Consider the following 22,625-nt stretch of genomic DNA (forward strand, 5'->3'; position numbering starts at 1 on the left):
GCAAAAATAGCATCAGTGAATTCCTGTGTAGATCCATAAGGAATACAAAGTGAGTGAATACATTTCTCAGCAGCTTGTGAGACCTCTCAGTCACTTTGAAAAGAGCAAGTCTTACATTTTACATTGCTTTGCAGCCGTGTGCATAGACCAAACAGTTAAAAACTATTACCCTGATAAGATACTATTAATAGCAAAGTAATAGAATATGGTCTTTTAATTCTGGCCAAAATTAAAGAAAATGTCCCAGTAGGATTTGCTGAAGTGGATGTGACATGTTTAAAGCTCTCCGTGAATTCCAACATTTTCCTAACGCAGAACAACTATGCGTAGTTCTTGTTTCCTTTGACTGTTTAAAAGAACATTTTTTCAAAACAAATGAACAACCAAATGTAATTATTCATTCTGTTTATGTTTGATCAGTGTTTTGTTATAATTTATTAACTTTTATTGTGATAGGTAATTCTTTGCACATGTTCATTCCTGGGTTACAGCAGAGTAAAAATAGCTGCATAACAGGATTGAAACCAGGCAATACAAAATAGCCCAATAAACTTAAATTACTGAAAACATGACTCACCTCTAGACGGTTGCATCTTTGCTGAGTTTGCAGTGATCCAGGCAGATAATTCATGGCAACTGCTTTGCTTGGTTTTAGGAACCATGAAAATTAATGGCCCATTTAGGAAACACTGATGTCCTAAGACAATAGGTCCTCTCCTTTTCTCTGCATTCTCATACACATGTAACATGCCGATCACATAAAAAGTAGGTTTTGCAAAATAATTTTTTTTCTTTTCTTTTTTAGGCCACAGCATGGCGGTAAATTCTGCCAAGGTTCCAGTCGTGTTTATCAACTTTGTAATAATCAGCCATGTCCAGCGAATAGCTTGGACTTCCGTGCTCAGCAGTGTGCAGAATACAACAGCAAACCATTCCGGGGATGGTACTACAAATGGAAGCCGTACACTAAAGTGGAAGGTAATTCTGCCACGGCTCTGATGGGCAAAAGCAATTGCAGGAAGCGAGCTACAAGCTGTAATTCATCCATGTTCTTTGGGCAAATATCACCCTGATGTAAGCAAACAGAAACTCAGTTGGCTTGTTTGAGATGTGTTTGCTTTCTAGCGTAGTTGAATCCGGCCTCCTGTGCGATACTGCCTGTATGAACACGCAGAATGGATTTTTGGTTGTGAATTTAAATCTTTCTCCTTAGCATGACTCCCTGGCTGTTGCTACCCCCTCTTTCATTTTATGTTACATATCAGTTAGTGTGAAACCAAAACAAAACAATTTCCATGGCTTCTTCATCATGGGAAATGTGAGCTCCCGCAATAACACTACTGAAATCCTCCTTCCTTTGGAATGTTCTCAGATTTTGACATGTAACAATAAATCAACCTTTTGACTTTTCTGCTGGTTTAGTCCCATGAGAACTGGAAAAACAAACCATGTACTGGCATAAATTTTTTAAGTCATCTTTTACTAAGAGATCTTTATAAAGTTCAAGTCTCAATAACTATTTATTTTGTACAAGCAAAGTTTATTTTACTTTACACATCTTAATTTTGCAATATTTTGAATCAGCATTCATTTTTATCAGATACAACAAATGTTTTCTGCAGTTTGAAGGCAGAGTTTGTAGCTGCGATTGCTACTACTTGAGTAAAAGTGGCTGAATTATGTCACATTGTAGCTGTTTCCTTTAGTGCCCGTTCAAATTTGCTTGTGATGATAAGCGTATAATTATATACATATATAAACATACATGTAACTTTCATTCATAGCCCGATTACATTTTCTTCAAAAGTCGTTGCAGACATTTTTGTGGGTATTTAGAAACCTATGTCCTAATAGCCAATGTGAACAGAGGAAAGAGGAAATATGGTTTCACAGCATGAACAATGGAGGTTGTATAATAGGGAAAATAATGCATCTTGTTTAACAGAAATGAAGGTAGCCTACATTGGTTTTAAGGATAGAGGCTGTGTTTAGTAAAAGAAATAGGAACTTAAAATTAAAGACTAAGGGCAAAATTTTGAAAAGCAAGATGACTCCAAGTGACTCTGAACTTGAAAATGCCTGTCCTGACTCAGCTGCTTTTTGAAACCTCCCCCAATATCTACATTTATAGTCCTGAAAAGATGATCTGGTTTTCAAAATTGCTACATATGCCTTGTCTCTGTGGAAAATACTCTTGAAAATCCAGCTGCTTATTTAAGAATAGAAGGATACTAGTTTGAATCCAATTTCATATTCTTAAAAATTTTGTTATGCTGTTTTATTTGCTACACTTACTATATTAAAATTGTGTGTTTCAGCAATTGTGACAATACTTAAAATTGCATGACTGTTTTCTTCTATGTAGAATTAATCAGCTCTTTATAAGCATAGCATACCATCCATATAGAAGAAGAAATTTGATTGGCAATGGTTGGGATCTTTTAGACAAAAAGCGCTTTTGTTAGGGGAAAATCTGACCCCAGTCCTAGATTTCAGGTGAACTGATCATTTGCGCCATCTTATATGTTTTTCAAATTTTAACTAAAAATTAAATAAAATTATTGCAATCTCCCATTTCTCATAACAAAAATGAAATTGGAAACCATGGACCAGTGGAACTAAAATCAGGGCCACATCAGCAGAGCTAATGCAATGTGCATGTTTTCACACTGGTTTCAAACTCTAATTTCTATGTGTGAACAGTCAAAGCCACATGTTCTTTAAAAACAGCATAATATAAACTACTGTGTTTGACTATATTTCTGCCCATCTTGGGGTCCTAGTATCACAGAATCACAGAATGTCAGGGATTGGAAGGGACCTCAAAAGCTCATCCAGTCCAATCCCCCTGCCAGAGCAGGAACACCCAGATGAGGTTATACAGGAAGGTGTCCAGACGAGTTTTGAATGTCTCCAGAGAAGGAGACTCCACAACCTCCCTGGGCAGCCTGTTCCAGTGTCTGTCACCCTCACTGAGAAGAAGTTTCATCACACACAATTCATGCTTGTGGCTTCTTGTCTAGGATGCAGGAAGAAACAATAGCAGGGTGCTAAACAAAACAAACAAACCAATAACTGTGCTGCAGGTCTGCTAATACTTTCTTGTCATTTTTTCTTTTTTTTTTTTTTTTCCAGAGGAAGATAGATGTAAATTGTACTGCACAGCTGAAGACTTTGACTTTTTCTTCGCAATGTCCAGCAAAGTGAAAGATGGAACTCTGTGTTCTCCAAATAAATACGATGTTTGCATTGATGGAATATGTGAAGTAAGATGAAATTAAGTTTCTTACAATCCTAATGTCTATTTTTTTTAAGTGAGCAATTGACTCCTTTATGGAAAATGCAGCTGTTCTTCAAATTCCCTTGTGTCTGAGTCCTTCACTTGTGCCTTTTGGTTGCAGCAAGTAGGGTGTGATCATGGACTTGGTTCCAAAGCTGTATTGGATGCTTGTGGAGTTTGTAAAGGAGATAATTCAACGTGCAAGTTCTTTAAAGGCCAATACTTGATCCAGCACAAAGCTAATGGTAAGGAAAGCTGTTCCACATGATCATCAACTCATTGCTCTGCTGTATCCCCGTGTAATATATATAACTCCTTGCTCATTAGGGCAGTGGCTAAAAGTCCAGATGTGAACTGAAAATCACAGGGAGAGTGAGAGTAGAGTTCACAGTTCCCCTGTTTCTTGGTAACAAGAAAGCTATGACCATAAGTCTTGCTTAGCTAATTTGCAAGCATTCCTCTTGTTTCTTAAGCCACATTTTCCCTTTACGTGTGAATTTCCTCTTAAAAGAGATTTTAGGATTCAGGCAAGTGAAAAAATAGCTGTCAACAGCTCTGACTGGAATGGGCCTGTAGAAGATGTAAAAAGCAATACACAGCATAATGCCAAACATGACAGTATTTCCATGTCCGTTTTCAAATTAAGTTTACTGGAAGCTATCCATCTGATTCAGTGGATGATCCAGTAACTGGGAGGTGGACTTTTCTTTAGTGGTCTGTCACACACTTCTTGTGAGATAATCTCACTGTGCTGCAGTTTCTCAGGCATAAAATACAGATAACATTTCTTTACCCATGGGGGTATCCTGAGGATAATCTAAAGAGAATGCTTTGCAAAACTAGCTGTGTGCAGTGTGTGATGGCGATTGTCAGCGGTGTCTCATCTGACTGTGGAATGAGTGAGATTTTTACATGCTTAGAGTGGAATGGCTCACAGCAGGGGGATCCAGTGGAATATGGGAATTCGGGAAAGCTCTCTGCACCCCAGCGCATCTCACCTCAAAAACCTTGTCCATGATGTAGTACCTTCCAACTACTGTAGGGCACTACCGGGAAAACATGGTAAAGCAATTACAGTGAAATGACCATTAGTCTGTTCTGCATTTTTCTAAGGTGAACTTGCTTTTTCTTGTCTTTAATCACAAAGAAAAATTCCAGAAATTGAAGTACCTCTGAGTTACTCTGATTACAGGCTGCATAAGGGGGTTAAAATCAGAACTGGTTTCTCCTTTTGAAAACGAAGTAACTTGGGTGGATCAGAACAGCTGTCTTCAATAACTGCAAAATTTTCAAGTTGGCTCAAAAGTAATACACCATCTCTGTCTGTATGACAACTGCAAAAATGTTGCTTACTTCTTTCTTTCATTTCAGACTACTACGCCGTGGTCACTGTTCCAGCAGGAGCACGCAGTATACAGCTCCACGAAATGGAAATCTCCACCAGCTACCTTGCAGTGCGCAACCTCAGCAAGAAGTATTATCTGACAGGAGACTGGACAATTGACTGGCCAGGAAAGTTCTCTTTTGCTGGAACAGTTTTTGATTATCAACGCTCTTTTAACCATCCAGAGAGTCTATACGCAGCCGGACCGACTAATGAGACGCTGGTCTTTGAAGTAAGCTTTCTTCTGTTTATTCTTCCCTTGATGTCTATTACAGAATTAGTAACGACAGCTTTAGCTCTGCACTGTAGCTCTCAGCAAGATTAAAGAATAGCGTTGAGTCACCATTGTATTCAGACTTAATTGTGTGGTCATGCTAGATTGAAAGGGCTTTCACCAGTTTATCAAGGTCTGAAGTTCAGTAAACTGTCAGAAATTCAGTGAAAAGGAAAGTGCCTTAAGCACACCATACAGCATTATTTCTCAGTTGCTGCACAGTGGTAATAGAGATTATAAACACATCCCATAAATGGCACACAATAAATCTGGGGATGTAAAAATGGAATGTAACATTATGGCAAGGCTTAATGGTAACAGTGTCAAATAATGCTGCTGAAACAGCAGGTGCATGTAGCCACTTTTATATCTACCTTGGGACACAGGTGGTCAACGAACCACACATAGGCTCCTCTGTAATTTCTGTTGACTCAGCTTTATTGGTGATAGAATCTCAAATAATGCACTTTATATATGTTTATCTTCCAGTCAAATTTGTGTCACCTACTCTGTATGCTGGATGTCCTGTATTGAAAATATAGTTACTAGGAAGTAAATTTGGTACCTACATGGTTTGTTCCAATTTTGCAATTGGCCACTAATACTTCTAAGAAAAATCTCTTTCTGCATTAGGTGACTTTACTGGATTTTTCTTTCAAAACGCATAAGAACATCTGAGGGTCAATTTCTGGCTGAATCGCCAAAGCCTTTACTCCCTGTTAGCTACATTAGTTTCCTGCTTTGTTAGAAAGCTCTAGCAAATCTTTGGCTTTGTAACTCATCTGTGGCGTCTGTTTGATGAATCCTTCCCCGTATGAAGGGAGGAGCGCTCCCCAGAAGGGATTCCGTTCCGTCCCACACCTTCCAGCGATGCTCTGCTCAGGTCTCTGTCACACGTGTGGCTTTCTCTGGCATGCACATGGGGAGCAGGAGAGCGAATTCTGTCCCTGCTTTCTGGGGCAGCAACCTGCAGTTCTTTGCCCTGTCACCCAACACCGTCCCTGCCACCTGCAGAAGTGCAGCAAGAGCCGTTAGCTGAGCACTCCCCGTCCCGGCTTTGTTAAAGCCTTACACGGCTTTGTTCTGTTACACTGAGAACCACAGTAAGGGTAGACTGGGACATGAAATGTATTCTTCAAAGATTATTTAAACTTTCACAACTATTCAGTACAGTGTTTATTTGGAATACTGAAGAGTCTTGCTGCTATTCATCCTGAGTAATGTACTTAAACCTATCTTTAAGAACCACTGAAGTTCATGGACCATGAACACATGTTAAAGTACTTTAGGGTGAACACATGTTTTAGAACAACAGTTTCACGTGGGCTAAGGGTGTGTATTTTCACAAATTACTGTCATGATTGCAAAGCCTTTTAAAAACATTTTTTCTCAGTTGAAGGATTTTCATTTTGGGTATGTACATTAATAAGGGATGCTTTAGTCCAAGGAAGAGTCTGGTCTACAAGTCACAGACTTCCCTGAAAATCATCCCCAAAATGACCTTACACCAAAGAAACAAGCACACTTATAAATACTATGAACTATTAAGCTGAACTCTCAGGAATCTTATTTGTCATAATACAAAGTAGATTGAACTGTATTATTATAGAGCTAAAGTATGAATAATAAATTGCCTGCAAAATGACTTACTTGGCTGCATATCCTGCACATACTTTGCAGAATAAAGATTAAAGAAAAAAAATTTAATGCCAAATAACTCTCCTATTTTCATCCTATCAAATTATGCTAAACAGTTTTATTAAGATTTAACATTTAACTGGAGGCTATTGCTCCTTTGAGAGCTTATTTAAACTTCCCTTGTATTTTTATTGAAATACCTCCACCACTGGCCTTGGTAACTAGGGATTCTAACGACCGAAAATATTACTGTTACATATTCCCCAATTATATGTATATCTATGAGCTGCAGTTAAGATTTTTTTCCTTTCAATAATTTAACCAACATTCAACAAGCTGAATTCTGAAAAAAATGCAAAATTTTGAGTGTTCAGAGATCTGCATTATTTATGGTTTACTAGTAACTCTTAAGCAGCAAAAATGCCAAAGAAAATGCAATATGCTTTTATGAGAAAACACACATATTGCTGAAGATCTGTTTGCAGCAGTTATAATAAAACAAATCCTGCTTCAAGTACCAGAAACTGATAGAAGGCTGTAAAAGGGGATTGTTTAAGCATATTTCATTGTAGCTTTGTTTTTATTTTTATCTCATCTGTGATTTTCAAAGCAGCATACAAAAAAAGTCCTATCAGCAATTTTTTATCCAATTAAGTTGCTTTTCAATAAGATAAGGCTTTCCAGGGTCTGGACCTCAACTTGTTCCTGTAATCTGCAGGTATTTTTTTCTTCATTTTTTAATTAGGTTCTATTCAAAATAGATTTAATACTTCTATTCTAGATGAGTTTTTTTCCAGAAGAATTCAGTGCGAGCCCTTGTAAAAATGCACACTGCAGGTATTGAGAAATGGAATAAACTGCAGGCATAAATGCAGGAACTTTTATTATTCAGTTGGGCAGAAAATATAAGGTTTTGTAGGTGTATTTATTGCTATTCCACTATGATCTGAAAGACAGATTAACACACCTTGCGCCTGTTTAATTTCATAGTCATAGTTTTGCTAGACATTTGTGTGGTGACTCAAACAGTCCAGGCTTTGGGCTGTTTCTAAACGCCAGTCAACCTGCAGGTATCCAGAAGTTCAGGCTGAGCACGTCCTGGGAGCAGCACTCCCGGGAGAGGCTGGACCAGAGCTCTGCGCGGATGGGTCCAGGCAGGCCTGGCAAGTCTGTGCTCAAGGCGATCACCTCCTTTGAAATGCAGTCGCTCACCAAAATATTTTCTTGAAAGAGACATCTGAAGCATGTGTTAAGAGAGGAGGAAACCCAAATAAGAAAAACAAAACAAAAAAACCCCCAACAACAACAAAACCCCCAAACAAACAAAACCCAACCAACCAAACAAAAAACCCCAAACACACACACACAAACCAACCAAACAAAAAAACCTTGTATGTAAGTTCAGCTTGCAGCTCCATTAAAAGTTTTGTATTCATATCTTATTGTACAGTATCTTCCTATGCATCTGTTTTTCTATCAGGTTTTTCAATAGTTCAGCTGAGCTTGTATCATTTAATCAGATTTCACAGTCCTAAACACTACTCAAAAATGCATAAGAGACAAGAAAGAAACTGATAAAGCGCTTTTCTTATTTAGCCTGGAATGTCACAAAAAATTAACACACATATATATATTTACATGTATTATATGTATGTAATTTTGGGAATGAGTCATACCAAAGAAGACAAAGGGCAGTGAATCTGTAATTTAACTAGATTGCGGGACTAAAAATACAAACTGCAGTGGCCAAATGTTTTCTGAGGAGGAGAAGAATACTGTGAGAAGAATGTGGAATTAGGTGTGTAAGACTAGTATTTCCTGACCGCAACTACCGGAAGTGTAAATGCATGATGAGATTTTAGAATTTATCAGAACCCTTTCTGAATTGTTCAAGAATTAATTTCACAGGTGGAGGGAAGGCAAAGGAGGTAACCCAGTAAACCAGTGCCCTTCAGAATTTGTGTATCTGCATCCTTCTGATGTTGCAGTCAGTATTATTGATACTTTGGTGATTGTGGGTTTGTAGAAACAAATAAAAGCTGAAGTGAAAAATATTCTTGAATTCAGAAAGCAGCTCCCAAAATGGTCAGATGCGGGCTAGATGAAATAACAGACAAAGATCAACGAGGTAGAAATATGATAGTTAAATGATAACCTAGGATCAGAAATTAATACCAGGTTTTTAAAGTGTGGTTTCTGTAGCACAATTGCCTCATCTTAAATGGAAACATGCTGGATTTTTGTTAAGGTAGTTGAATATATTCAGCTCATTTGTCTGTCATTTGGTCATAGGTAATCTAAGGTCAGCACTTTCAATTTAAAGACCTTGTCAGTGTTTTTCTGTTAACTGAAAAATATTTAACTTCAGGAGAAACAAACGGTAAATTCATGATTCATTTATTTAGCTTTGCAGATAAGGGCTGCTGGTGGGAACCACCAACTGCTGAGAACACTTGCTGCGGAGCACAAGGGACGGTGGCATCACAGGGCTCTAGTGAAACAAATCTCGTATGAGGTTCACTCCTAACATTCATTTGTTGAAATATTCAGTCACCCTCCACAACTGACTCAAATTACAGGAGAAATTCTGAAAGGGCAAAACAAACTGAACAACTGCTATGTGGGCTTAAAATATTGCATGACCAGGGATTGATATACCAACTTAAAAACATAGGAGTTTAGTAATTTGGTTTTCCATTCTGTCAATAAATGGATGAAGAAGTGACTGATTTGAAAACTCAAAGCCACTTTGAGAAAGCACTGGAAAGTTTTTCAGGTTGAGACAGGATCAGTGCCCTCACTGAAGTTTGTCTCAAACTTGGTGAAATGTTGAATCAAGGAATTGTGAAATCTTTGTGAAAAAATATTGTTTCTTTATATACAGCAGTAAGTATCAGATGGAAGGATGCTTTGCAAAAAGACAGACATTCACTGGAAGAGAAGGAGAATGGAGCTTCAAAATAGGAATATGTCTAAAACCAGTAAATCACTTCCTCTTTATCAATAGGGGGGAAAAAAAGAGAAAGGAGGCCAGGTGGAATGGCTTTGCTGATGATCTTGCTGCCACTGGGAGAAAGCCAAGTTGCAGTTATAAAGCCTTACATTTATTATTAGCTACTAGATCATAAATTTGTACTGATTTCCCCTAAAGAGAAAGTAAGCTACAGAGAGGTAAGATGTGCTTACAAGATACAGATGTTGATTCAGTAGAGCGGATAAAGGGGTTCTCCTTTAGTTAGGAGAGATTAGCTGGACAGTATCCCTGAAGGTTGTACATTTAGCATGCGAACAGTAAAAAAAAAATGGAGACACAGTAAAAACAGAAGATAAATTTGAAACAGCCGAAGTAGATATGAGATCATACAGGACCTTTCAAGGATACTTTTTTTTTTTTATCTTTTAATGATCTTTCTTCAAAAACAATAGTTTCTCTTAAGCTTTTAGTTAAGATTGTGTTTAAAGTTGACTTTAGAAATATTGAAGGGATAAAACCCCTTTTGGTTTAAGGTTTGGCTTAAGTAACCAATGAGTAATTCTTCCTTCACTGGTTCTTTCCAACAGGTGTTCTCTCACTTTCCTTTGAAGCTCCTGGTATTAGGCCCTGTCGAGGATCCCATCCATTAAATGCCCATTCAAGACAACAATCTTGTTTTAAAACTTGTTTTAAACAGGTTTCCACCAGCATCATACACTGCATGCTTAGATTTACCCTACTGAAAACAGAGTATGTTTATAAAAGTCCATGGAATTAATCTTGAATGAAAGAGAAATTGGAATCTGATTTAGGATGGTGGATGCTACAATATTCATTAAACCGCATGTAGAGCCATGGTGGATGAAAACTGCAGGTCTCACAAGCATAACATAGGCAGGCACTCCTGTTCCACACAAACTTCTGCCCTTACTGGTGTAACTGGTGGCTCACTGCAGATCGCTTTACTGTTACATCCACCTAAGGAAATTATCAAAGACTTACAAAGCACGAGAGTGGCCCAGGAAATGTAGAAGCAATTTGAAGACTCAGATCTAAGCTACCATGTTTGCTGAGATTCAAAGTCTGGGCCTATTTTGTAAATTATGCACATGCAGAATGAGTAAAGATGAAACTACATGAAGCACATATGGGTCAACAGTAGCTATTCCTTTACCTGGCTTTTTCTCTATGCTCAGCTTCACTCTGCACATTATTTGTAAATGCTTATCAGTCCTTCACAGAGATAATGAGTCATGAGATAATGTTCCATGCCAGGCATTAGGATGCTCTCCCGTACCTTGGACAGAACGTTACAGAAGAAAGAGGAGTTTATTTTGTGTAAATTAATCTCTTTTAACTCAGTGTGTTGCAAGTAGCTTCACATACACATCTTACAACAAAAAACACCTGAAAAGCACAGAGTCAGTAATAACAAAGCAATGTTGGTAGGCTCTTTAAAAATTTTACCTGCAAAATGGAGTATTGTATTGGAAACTTAGGATAGCCATGGGAAAAAAAATCTCAAAGGAGCAGAGGCACATCTAGTTTAGAAAGTGTATTGGTTTAGCTTTGAAATCAAAATTAGCAGCAAAAGGAAAAGGTTTGTTACTAGGGAGAATTCAATTTATCCATTGTTTTAACATTTTGTGCCCTAAGCGAAAGCCACAGTTCTTTTTCTTCACAATAGATGTGGCAGATTCCAGCCGTAGAGTCTGTGGTTTTCAAACTCAAGAAGCTGTAAATTTTATAACTGTGCGCCCTGCGGTCAGAGCTGCTGAGTGTTGTGTCTGAAGTCAGGTGGTTGGTGTGTTAAAGGTAGACATTAAACAGTTCTATTGAGGAACTGGAAATGTTTAAGGAGGTTGTTTGCCAGCTGTAAATTTGGGAGCAAATGCCAGTTGGCTGAAGAGATGCTGGAATGCATCCAGTTAAGTAGACTAGCACTGGAGGTCTTTCCAAATTTGTAGGTCTGATAACTTGGCTGTATGTGCAGACTTCGGTTATTGGCTTGTTAAGGAAGGACTTTATAATGAATGTTTTAAAATCCGATAGAAAACTTTTTATACACTCATTACTTTGGCAAAACTGCAACTTTGCAACAGTATTGCAGTCCTGCTGAAAACTTGGTTGAACATTAGATTATACTATTTTTCAGCTGAGTGCCAGGGACTTGAATGTATATGGTTTTGTGTCCGACAATATTTTGTCTCCATTACTCTTCCAGAGTTTGATTTTGCCCTTTTTCTGTGTAGCTGGGATGATACAGGAGGTAAGAGACCTGACCGCAATGCAGCTCTTGCTCTGTAAACATTCCCTCTGGTGGGTGGGAAGGGGCTCTGGCTTTGGCTGCTGATTAGGAATCGCAGAGGAACTTTGCTTCTTGTGCCCGTCACAACTGTGCCCACTCTCCGAAGTGCGAGAAGGGGCCGAGGTGTCCAGATGAGTGTGGCCCAGCCGGGCTGTGTGCAGGTCTTACCCACAGCCACTCACTCAGCTGGAGGCTGTGAGTTTCTTACATCCTTGGGTGGTTGTTCTCTGAAGCGATAGATACAAACGTGTCTTGTTCTGACTCGTCCGAGATAATTTCCTCTTCATTCCTTTGCTCTGCCGAAGCACCAAGAGAATATTGCTCTAAGAGGAGTAAAACTGGTTGCTGCTTTTCTCTTCTCATCCTCTCGTGTTCTGAATTCTGTTGTTCAGGATGCATTCATTCTGTTTCTTGCCTCTACTATCAAAAAGTAAGGAGCACTTTCAGAAAACAAGTGGTCAGTCTAATACATTGAGATATTTTTATTAGAAGGGTTTTAAGCTTTAATGTTTTTTTGGCCAGAGACACAGCACAGTTTTATGACAGTTGTCAGAATCAAATGAGACGAGTACTAACCCTTACACAAGCTCTTGAGGTATGGACAAAACCTCCTCCTCTTTTGACACACGACTTACTAAAAGGCCAGATAGAATTTCAGTCTCTACTTGAAGGAACACAGAGCACCTACTGAAATGGGAAAAAGCGCATCCCCATAGGACCATAAAAGAAGAAATCTGACTTCGTTCATACATTAGCCAGATCTTTTTTGAAAAGAGAAGAAAATAAATCTGCTCTTTGACGTTGTTTCTGGCTGCCCAAGATGCTGAGATCTGTGCTAATACCTTGGACTCGTAGACCTTTGAATGAGTAAAAGCAAATTAAAGCATTTTGAGGTCTGGTCTGTAAGAAGAACCAGAAAAGGAATTGGTTTAATTTAGGAATATTTTTCCAGGGCTCAATTCTTGTTAGGGTTAACGCACCATATTTTTTCCTGAAGCACATGTTCTGAAGCCTTACACATTAGATATTTGTCTCTGTTTGTCCTTAAGAGAAGGACAGTAGAGTGAACACATATTATTGCAACCTGGTTTTCCTAGAAACTCTAAAGCCCATGGACTTGATGTTCAAGATTCAAAGTGACTGTGAACAGCTGTTTTAACAGAGTTGGACTTTTTGGAATCAGCAGTAGGACAGCTTTGTAAGAATAAAAATTTGTATTGAAGAAACATTTTCCTTCATCTGAAGGGGCTGTTCAATCTTATGAAACATTTACATCAGATAGTGATGAACAGTCAAGTAAAAAAGGTCATGAAAGAAGTTCCGTTGGTAACAGTTTGAATAGAGCATAGCAAATAGGGCATAGAACCACACATTGATGAATGAGCACAAAATAAATTACGGAAACTCCGTAAATGTGGCAGAGGCTTTCTGGCAAGACAATATGAGATCCAGAGATTCAGCATGCATCTGTGCAGGGCAGCGCCAAGTTGCACAGCAGCCTCAGTTCTAATGTCCTATAATTTCAGAGTGTTTGATTTTAATCCAGTTCTTGTAAAACAGTTGTGATGTAAACAGACATATATGACTCACCCCTAAAGCAAATACAGAAATATTATTTCTATCAAGAATATTCAGTAAAAATACAGAGGTCAGTAATCACTCTCAGATCAGTTCCTTCCATAATCCCACAGGTACTGTAAGGTGCTCATGAGTTATGCTTGGATAGGTGAGATGAAAACCTTCACATGAAAGACTTTAATGTATTTATGCTTGGAGGTTCTTCTAATGTGAATCTTCCAATGAGAAGGCACAAACTCTCTAATTCTTTTGGAAGTATTTTGCCGTTTACATTTCTAATTCCTATATTCTCAGTTTGGATCATTATTGAGGTCCACTGACTGAAATAAAAACTTCGGCTACTAAGAATGGAAAATATAGCATCTGTTTTTCTTTCTTCTAGAAAGCAAACAGTATGCAGTCCAGCTCCTTCATGTGTTCAACATTATTGAGCTGGAGGTCACGTAAATTTGGTCTGAATTTTCACTGTCATGGGTAATTTCTGTTTTCCTATAGGTACATTTTCAGAATACTTTAAAACCCTTGGCTACATTTCAAAGTGTTTTATATTTCTTGGTCTTAAATGACATAAGTGCAAGTTGGTTGCTATTTTATGAAGCCAGTCTATACAGAGATCAGTTCTACCTACATGGATTTCTTAAGCCCTCAGGTTAGACAACATGTGAACTTAACTGATATTTTATTACTATTTTGAATGGTATTAATAAACATAGGTTGGAATTGTACTTGAAATGCTAGTGCTTCTCAAAAAGCATATTTAGGAACCAAGGTTAACTACACCTGCTCTTTATATTACTAGGACCAGGTCCATATTGGTGAAGAATTAAAACTTAGCAGAGCTCTGTAACTGTAAACTCTTGCAATTTTTTTATTAAGCATGAATATAAATGCACTTTGCTGCCAAAAGTAGCTTCTTAAAAAAAATGTTTTTAAAGAGAAATTTCTCTCCAAATTTAGTTATATGTCAGATGGTCATGCATCTTGCATTGATTATAATTCAAACTTGAAATGAATACAGTGAATTTTAGAAAGTTGCCTAAATGAAAACTGCAATATAATTCATCACTAAAGCAGTATACCCCCGAGACCTAGGCTCCCTGAGTTAAATGACAAAGATTGTCTTTATAGTCAGTAGTCACACTTTCTGTCAATTTTCTACACATTATGCTAAAACAATGAATGAAAGATTTTTTCAATCCTTTTCCCCTTGTAGATACCCAAGGATGGATCCTTTCCTGGACTGAGGCTTTATGAGCTTCAGTCATCATGAGAAAAACACCAGCTGAGGGTCTTCCAAACAAAATTTATCACAAATCTGCATAGAAAAATATTTTTTTACAGGCGAAAAAAAAAATCTGTTTTATACCCTCAGCCTCAAGAACCGAGGAAGCCATCTCTACGCTCCTCTGTTCCCAGTCCCCACATCTATACTACTGCTTTGCTCAAGCTTATTTTGGTAGAGCATGAGTCTTGCTTACTTAATGGGCAAAGACTTCTTTGTTCACAGAAGGCACTGCGGAAGGACCAGCTGGCCTGGACTTTGCCTGCTGGACGAGAGGCAATTTCTCGCCCTCCCAGATCCCTAACGCAGGCAGTCCCTGCCACAGGCACTGCCAGCGACCCCAGGGCTGCAGGGACCCGCTGGGGCAGCCACCGACACGGCCCTGCCAAAGCCCTGGGATGGGCCGGCACAGCTGCTGCGGCACTTCTGCTTTGCCAAGTCAGTCAAACGCCTCCTGATTTGAAGGAGCGTTATGCTGAACCGTGTACTTCTGCACTCTGCTGATATATGCCCTGCAGGTGTTAGTCCAAGCAAATGCTTTGCTGTTCAGGAATTACTTTGATGGTTTTTAGTTTATCAAAAAAATAGGTCTCCTGCAATTTCTTAAACAAGTATGGCGTGTGTAAGTATATCATGTGTGTATTATGTTTAGTTTATCTTCCTTCAGAATGACAGAATCCTTTTCTTCTACTCCCACCTACCCCCTTTTTGTTTTAAACGAACCCCAACTACCCCTCTATAGATCCTGTTACAAGGCAAAAATCCCGGGATTGCTTGGGAATATACATTTTCCAAAACCAACGATGAAAACAAGACATCTGTCAAAAAACACAGCTACTCCTGGGTGACGGTGCAGTCAGAGTGCTCAGCTACTTGTGGTGGTGGTAAGTAACTTTCTGATTGCCAATTGTCTTTTTCACTTTTTAAAGCATCTCAAGCATTTCAGCTGTTTTTACTTTTGCAAATGTGTATCAATACATACAGGGGGTTACACTGAACACCTGGACCTTATTTTTTAATCTGCCAACTTATAGATGAAGGACTTTCGTGCTTCCTTTGTAGTAAAAAAAGTCATGCCAGTCTCAATTCCTGTCACTTATGGTGACTCAGTCATTTTTCTTTAGGTCAATCCATATGCATATGGTATCTTGCTGTTGAAGTAGTGTGGGAATTAAATATGTGCTTTGATGTTGTTGTAATTTGGGAATGCAGAAAGATACCAAATAATGAGTAAATTTATCTCATCTGTAGAGAGTAATTGAAGACTAAAATATTATCAAGACCTTTACTGACAGTTGCACCCTGATCCTCTCACTGTTTAATTATAAATATTGAGTTCTGCCAGGTCAAAGTCTGAAATTCTCTATAAGCTAAGGATTTCTTATTACCATATTCCTCTAGGTGTTTACTTTGTGCAGACCATTTATTTGTTTTTCTAAATCCAGGCTGTTCTGTTAGTGAAAGTAATTCTGGGATGTAGTGAAAGCAGAAAACTGGCATGTGGGAATTCCTGCAAAAAGAGTTGAGAATTTAAATCTTAGTGGCCTTTAAATTGGAACTGGCTCATATAAATAAGATAATATGATGCAGTTGTCTTTAATATCAAAGAATAGGAATGGGTGACCAAGGAAATGCCATGTTATGCTCCTGTATTGGCAAAAAAGTCCAAGTGAAATTCAGGCATATCTTGCTAGTGTGTTGTCAGACTTCACAGCATCGCAGCAGACTGTTTATGAAAGAAGGACCCACCAGGAGCACTGCAGACATAAAACATGACAACTGTATTTTTCTTGCTTCCCTTTGAAACAAGTGAAGGTTACAGCATGGATATAAAGATGATGGAAACAATCCTGTTTCCAAATATGAATTGCTGTGCCCAGTGAACCATGTGTGAGGTGAATGATACATCTCAAAGGATAAATCTATAAAATCACTTCATCTCTTAAGGCATTTGTAGACTTCTCTGTGATGTGTCCTGATGTTGACACTAGATAGAGGAACCTGCAGAATTCTGAAGCATGTAAAATATACTGTAAAAAGCTGCAAAATGTTCTGTTGCAGTTTGCATGTGCATGAGGAGAGTTCTAATCAAGTGCCGCTGGTTTCTGCAAGGCATTAGGATTTGAAGAGTTACGCATTTTTGCTGGGGGAAGATTCTGCAAATATGCTGTTTATAACTAAAATGTTTCATCTGACTTCAATAGTAACTGTGTTACAGAGAAGGAAATTAATGTTAAAAACATGTTGCCAAATGAAATCCTATTTTATTTAGTTCAAGTCAGTGTAATTGTACCAGGGATGAGCTTGGACCTGTTCAGTTAAAATTCTTCCCTACTACTTTTTCTCTTACAGTTTGAGTAAACGTTTATTTCACTGTATTTTTTTCTAATACTTCCACAGGACACATTACAGCCAAAGCAATTTGTTTAGAAGATCATCGAACACGAGTTAATTCCTCCTTTTGTGGCCCAAGGACGAAGCCTTTCAGTGAAACAAAACTATGCAATACTAACCCCTGCCCAGCGTTGTAAGTTCTCTTTCTTTTTTTGTACCTTTTTGCTATGCGTTATGACTGAGCTTGCCACAAAAGAATTCCTCTCCGATAGGCACACAGAGGTGTATGGCCTGCTGGATGAACCCGCTTCTATTCTATAACGTAAACCAGTAATTGTTTAACAATGTTAGTTGTGTAGGCTTCTGCCCAAGGATAATAATGGAGGCGGTACTTCTAACGTTGCTGAGCGAGACCTCCTGAGGGTTGCTGCAGCTCTGTCACCGAGCCGGGGTTAGCTATGTGGCACTGAGTAAATCTAAGTCACTTAGAGGCCTGTTCTGCCACCTTTGCTCACCTTGAATCAATAAGACCATTTCCTGAGTAAAGTGGTACTCCCTGCGTGGAAGCTTGGCCCTGTGACTCAGATTCCACATATTAGATTAGGTTAAAAGGATCTTGTGAAGTGTAATTAGTGATTTTTGGACAAAATGTCCCACAGAGTATTACGATACCAAGACGAGGACTATCTAAACCAAACAAATCATCAGCAATGCTCCTGGTGCCCACAAAAATAAATATGATGACATTGCCTATGTGAACAATCTCAATTTCAAAAGAAGAAAAGAAAGGTGAGATGCAAAGGAAGACATTGACATATAGACAAGCATTTAGAATCCAGCTGGTCTAAATCAATAGAGCTCCTTTAAAAACAAGGGAGTTACACTGATTTATAGTAGCTGTGGTAAGGGTCCTTTGGAAAAAAAATGTTGTGTGCTCACATAATTAAACACAGTATTATGTGGCTTAGAATATAAATAGGTAGATTTAAGGATACATTGGATGTCTTCTGCTGGTTTTTTCACTTTTGGATTCCTAAGTTTGCAACCTTAGCATTATTTTAATTTTATATTAAAGATCAGAAAAGCTGTACTATGTTGGACAAGGCATTTTGACTTCCAGAACAGGAGATTTTCTAAAGTTGAAAAAAATTAATGAGTGTTTCAGTGGAAAATAAAGACAGTTGAAGATGCCTTGAAGCGCATAGGCAGCAGAAGGCAGAGGAGATGGAGGAAAGCTCCAGCTCTGGTGTCATCTATGGGTTTTACTCTGCGGTCATAAAAGCAATGGTCTGTAAAAGCAACTGGCTAAGTCCCCCCCCCATACTTCATAAAGTAACACATTTAATGAAGTTTAATAGGAAGCGTCCCGCATCTCCCCTAGTCTGGAAGAGGATGATGGGGCAAAGCAAAAAAGATGTATATGTTCTACAGTGGTTTTGTTTTTACTTAAAAATCCATAGTTTGTAATATGTTGAACACACTGAAAAATAGGCCAGTAATAGTTTGGAATTTCCTGTAAAATTTAAAAATTACAGCAGAGTACACAAAATCCAAACGGCAAATTATACACTATGACCACAAAACAATAGAGATAAGATTTAAATAACGGTAACATGTGACATGAGAGCCCCAAGTTCCTGCTTCAGCAGTTTCTTTAGATTGTGTTTAGCCACATGATTTTCTCAATATCAATTTTAAGTAACATTTGTAGCCAAACACAATCTGTTCATATGTGACTTATCTTCTGCCAGAAGTATTTTTATCCGATGAACTCAGTACCATGTACACAGAAATGTAGTGTCTGTGATGTTCCCAGGAGTCTTTCTGAGCTGTTTATGCTTACCTTCATTTTGATGTGGCATTGCTATGGTATAAAGTTTCACCAAAATCAGAGTCAGTTCTATTGACCACACACACAATTTCCCATTTCTATTAGCCAGAGATCACAGTGTATTTTGAACATCCACTGATATGCCTGTCACTGAAAATGCTAAATATCCATTTTGACTCACAGGGAAATGTTTTTATGCTGAAATTGCTCTGATATTCTTAGACTTACTACTTTAAAACAATTAGTGAGTTGAACCCTAAGAAGATTACAGAAAGAAAAACCGTAAAATCCCCAAGTCATCTAAAGGGAAAAACAATTCAACTCACTAATTAATTATCTTAAAAATCCTTGGGATATATTCATATATGGAGGATCTACATGTGGGACCGTGTCTTCAATTAACAGATTGCCATTCAGCTGAGTGAAGCTATGCTAGAATATCTCTGCTGAGTGGTCTGCCCAGAAAGTCATGGCGTGTAATATATCCCATAGAACCAAGTCTGCCAACAGAAAAAATGTATTAATAAATACCACGGAGGAAACAAAGAATACTTAACAGCCAACAAATAAAGCAAAACAAAATATGGTTAAGCATAATAGGCAAGGGAAGGAGGTGAATAATAGATGAGATATGAGCGTGTCAGTTTTGTGACATAAAAGAGGCTGCAGACTTATAAAGGTCAGAGAGGAATAATTGCTGCATAAGAACAAAGACTTATTAGTCTGGGTAGGAACAAACTACTGTCCCAACAGTAAGAACACAGAGAGGCAGCAGAACTGCACACTGTTGTTGTTGGATTTCAGAGCTGCCAAATCTGGTCATAATTATTTGGTTATTTGAGCTAATGAAAGATACTCTTGGATCACAGCCCAGATACTCTTGGAAAATGGCAGTTTACTAGAGGACATTCAAGTAGGTTTATTGCTTTCTCCTCGGCAAAGAGGGGAACTTTCTGGGCAGCTATAGCGAATAAACTGTTAAAATGAACGCTTTTGGTTGCTCTACCAGTCACCATTGTCAGAAACATCAAGGCAAACTAATTAAAAGTTGTAGAATGCATTAAAACAATAAGTTTTTTCTAGAAGTGTGTATTGCAATAGTCCAGATATTTGTAAAACAGACAAAAAGGAAACTTCTGTTGTGTTCTGGAATTACATAACTGCTGACTTTTCACATTAATATTTCTTTGTCCTTAAATTAGCGCTTTTTATATTTCCCACTACTTTTGACGGTTACTGAAGTTACTAGACTGAGAGTTGGGATTTCTTCTATTCCCAAAGGAATTTTCCCAAAATAGGCTTTTTATATGGTTTTTACAAACAAAAATTAGCTTTGTTTTCAAGCAGATGTGAAGAGACGGGCAATGGGTTTGCTGTTAATCTTTCACAGTTTGATTTGAGATTGGAACCTGTTATGTGGCATAAATTATTAAAAAATTGTAAGAGTGCTGGTTTAAAATCTTTAGTTTAAATTCAGTCCTGTCTTTGAATAAGAGTTCTCAACTTGATCAATAATTTAGTCATGCATTATCTCCTTTGTTTCTTCACTTCTGTTTTCCTATCTAGTTGTTATTTATGGTGTTCCATTGTAAGCCTTTGAGGACAAAGGCACTTGGTTGTACGTTTGCAAAGTGTTCCACAAAGTCTGGCGACCGCTCAGTGCTTCAGTAGTAGAAATACTGAGCAGCTATTGGCATTTCAAACCCGAGCCATTGGCAATAATTCTTCAGACTTTGTGTAACTTCAGTGACATGACACGTAACTGAAGCGTGCCTGTGACTGGAGTATAGATTTGCCCAGCAGCATTTGCTTGTTAAATTTCCTCTGTTCTATTTAGATTCCACATCATCTGTCTGCCAAATTTATTAGTCTGAGGACATTTAAATCCTCCAGACAGGAATGACAGGACTGCTGATTTTAGAAAGCAAGTTCTTTTAGAGGCCAGTGAATTTTGACATAAATACCCCTGGACAGCACCTTGCCAATGTTCGCTGCCCTGTGTGAGTGTAACTACACACAAATGCTTTGGGAGGTACCTGTTCAGCTAAACTGGTCCCAGTCCTTCCCTGCCGTGCCAGTTTTTGCCTTATATCAGTTTAGGTGAATCTTCCTCCTCCGCCCTGTCTTCCGAGAGAGATGTACAAAGGAAAAAAATGCTGTGACAAAGGGCAGGACTTTCCAATAATTGAATTTCATGGATTTACAGAACTCTTCTCCATCTATCTGGCTTCTTCCTTTGGCCTCAAGTCTGCTAGTGTATTTGGAGGTCTCTCCAGCAGGTAAAGTGACAGAGGATCATCCTTCTTCTTCTGTTTTAGAGATTTTTTTTTTCTATTAAAAGCCTAGATGTGGTTAAAAAGGAGTAGTGATTTGTTAGCCAGACCCTTAGATCTTCTAGATATTCCACCAGCCTCAACAGCAGCATCTCCCTCAGTCCCCGTGGAATTCCAGATTCCAGGTTGGATTCGTGGGCAAGTCGGTTCTGGTAGACGAGAACTGTACATAAGTAATACTGGTTTTTCTAGTTGTGTGACTTCTATTTCATCCCTAAGAAAAAGTTCCATGCTTTAAAGATAGCTGATGTAACTAAGGCTTTTTGATTGCTTGAACAGATACCAGTGCATCCGAGAGCAGGCTGAGCAGAGTCCTGAGGAATTCACGTTTGATAGGTGGCTCATATGTATTGGTTTTCCAAAGCTAATTGGACATGTATTTTTCTCACTTAAGCTGGTCAACAGGTGAATGGAGCGTGTGCAGCAAATCCTGCGGAGGAGGGCAACAAAGTCGTCTCATTCAGTGTGTCCAGAAAAGGGCATTCCAAAGAGAGGAGGCTGTGGCCCATTCCCTGTGTCCCGTCAGCACCCCTACGCAGGTGCAGGTGTGCAACAGCCAGGACTGCCCCCCCGAATGGAGCCTTGGTCTATGGTCTCAGGTAATTTGGAGAAAAACTTACCTTTTTTTTCCTGCTGGCATAATGAAAATATTGCCCAAAACTTTGCTCAAAAAGAATAGTGCAAACTTTGTGAAGATCAGTATTTTGCAAACGGCTCTGTTCATGAAGATAATACATAAACTATGTATATATTTTAACTCGCCTTCCTAGGTACCAGGACAGGAGAGCTTGCCAGAAGAGGACACATGTCCTTTTTGGTACATACAAGTAGATGGATAATTTTTTCCGGTTTCGTAACTTAAGGCTCCGTGTATTCTTCAAAGCCATTAACCTCCCCCTGAGACTCCTTCCCACAGCAATATTAACTTTTCTCAGAGATGACAGGCAGTCAAAGGACGAAGAAATATCTGGGGTTAGATTGCATATTAATGCACACTTATGTGTGAATTGTGGGTTGATACATTTCTGGTTTACGTGTTTGCTAATCACTTCTGTATTTTTGCCTTTGTTAGAGTAACTACTCTACTGCAGGTAGAGTTCTGCTGCAGTTAATTGCCATGAGGGGCACAAGGCCCCTGGGCAGATTCCTGTGTGTACACACCCTGCTTCATGAACTGCCTCACGTTAAACCAGCCCGAGTTTAAAACCACACACACGCTTACACAAAACTCATCTCTGCCCTTTTTTCATTATTGTTGATGCTGGTATAAACTGTTAATATAAGGATAAATGAAGTACCGGGAAATCTGGGATTTAAGAGAGAGCTGACAGTACACATGTCGAAAGGAGCTACATTATTTTTATTCTTCCACCTTCATTTAGTGAGATTCAATGTAGATTTAAACTTAC

The 22,625-nt window shown here is 38.5% G+C and overlaps 1 protein-coding gene across 1 annotated transcript in view; it reads left to right on the forward strand.

The window, feature by feature from the left end:
* Positions 1 to 22,625, forward strand: part of ADAMTS18 (ADAM metallopeptidase with thrombospondin type 1 motif 18) — a 75,883-nt gene that overhangs the window by 45,809 nt on the left and 7,449 nt on the right. The window contains exons 13-19 of the mRNA XM_065640811.1: positions 806 to 978; positions 3,136 to 3,266; positions 3,402 to 3,525; positions 4,652 to 4,896; positions 15,461 to 15,602; positions 17,119 to 17,245; positions 21,611 to 21,815. Of these exons, the coding sequence (XP_065496883.1) occupies positions 806 to 978; positions 3,136 to 3,266; positions 3,402 to 3,525; positions 4,652 to 4,896; positions 15,461 to 15,602; positions 17,119 to 17,245; positions 21,611 to 21,815 (1,147 nt within the window). The remainder of the gene's footprint in view (positions 1 to 805; positions 979 to 3,135; positions 3,267 to 3,401; positions 3,526 to 4,651; positions 4,897 to 15,460; positions 15,603 to 17,118; positions 17,246 to 21,610; positions 21,816 to 22,625) is intronic.

This window comes from Caloenas nicobarica, chromosome 9, assembly GCF_036013445.1.
Source record: "Caloenas nicobarica isolate bCalNic1 chromosome 9, bCalNic1.hap1, whole genome shotgun sequence".
In the NCBI taxonomy this organism is placed as follows: Eukaryota; Metazoa; Chordata; class Aves; order Columbiformes; family Columbidae; genus Caloenas; species Caloenas nicobarica.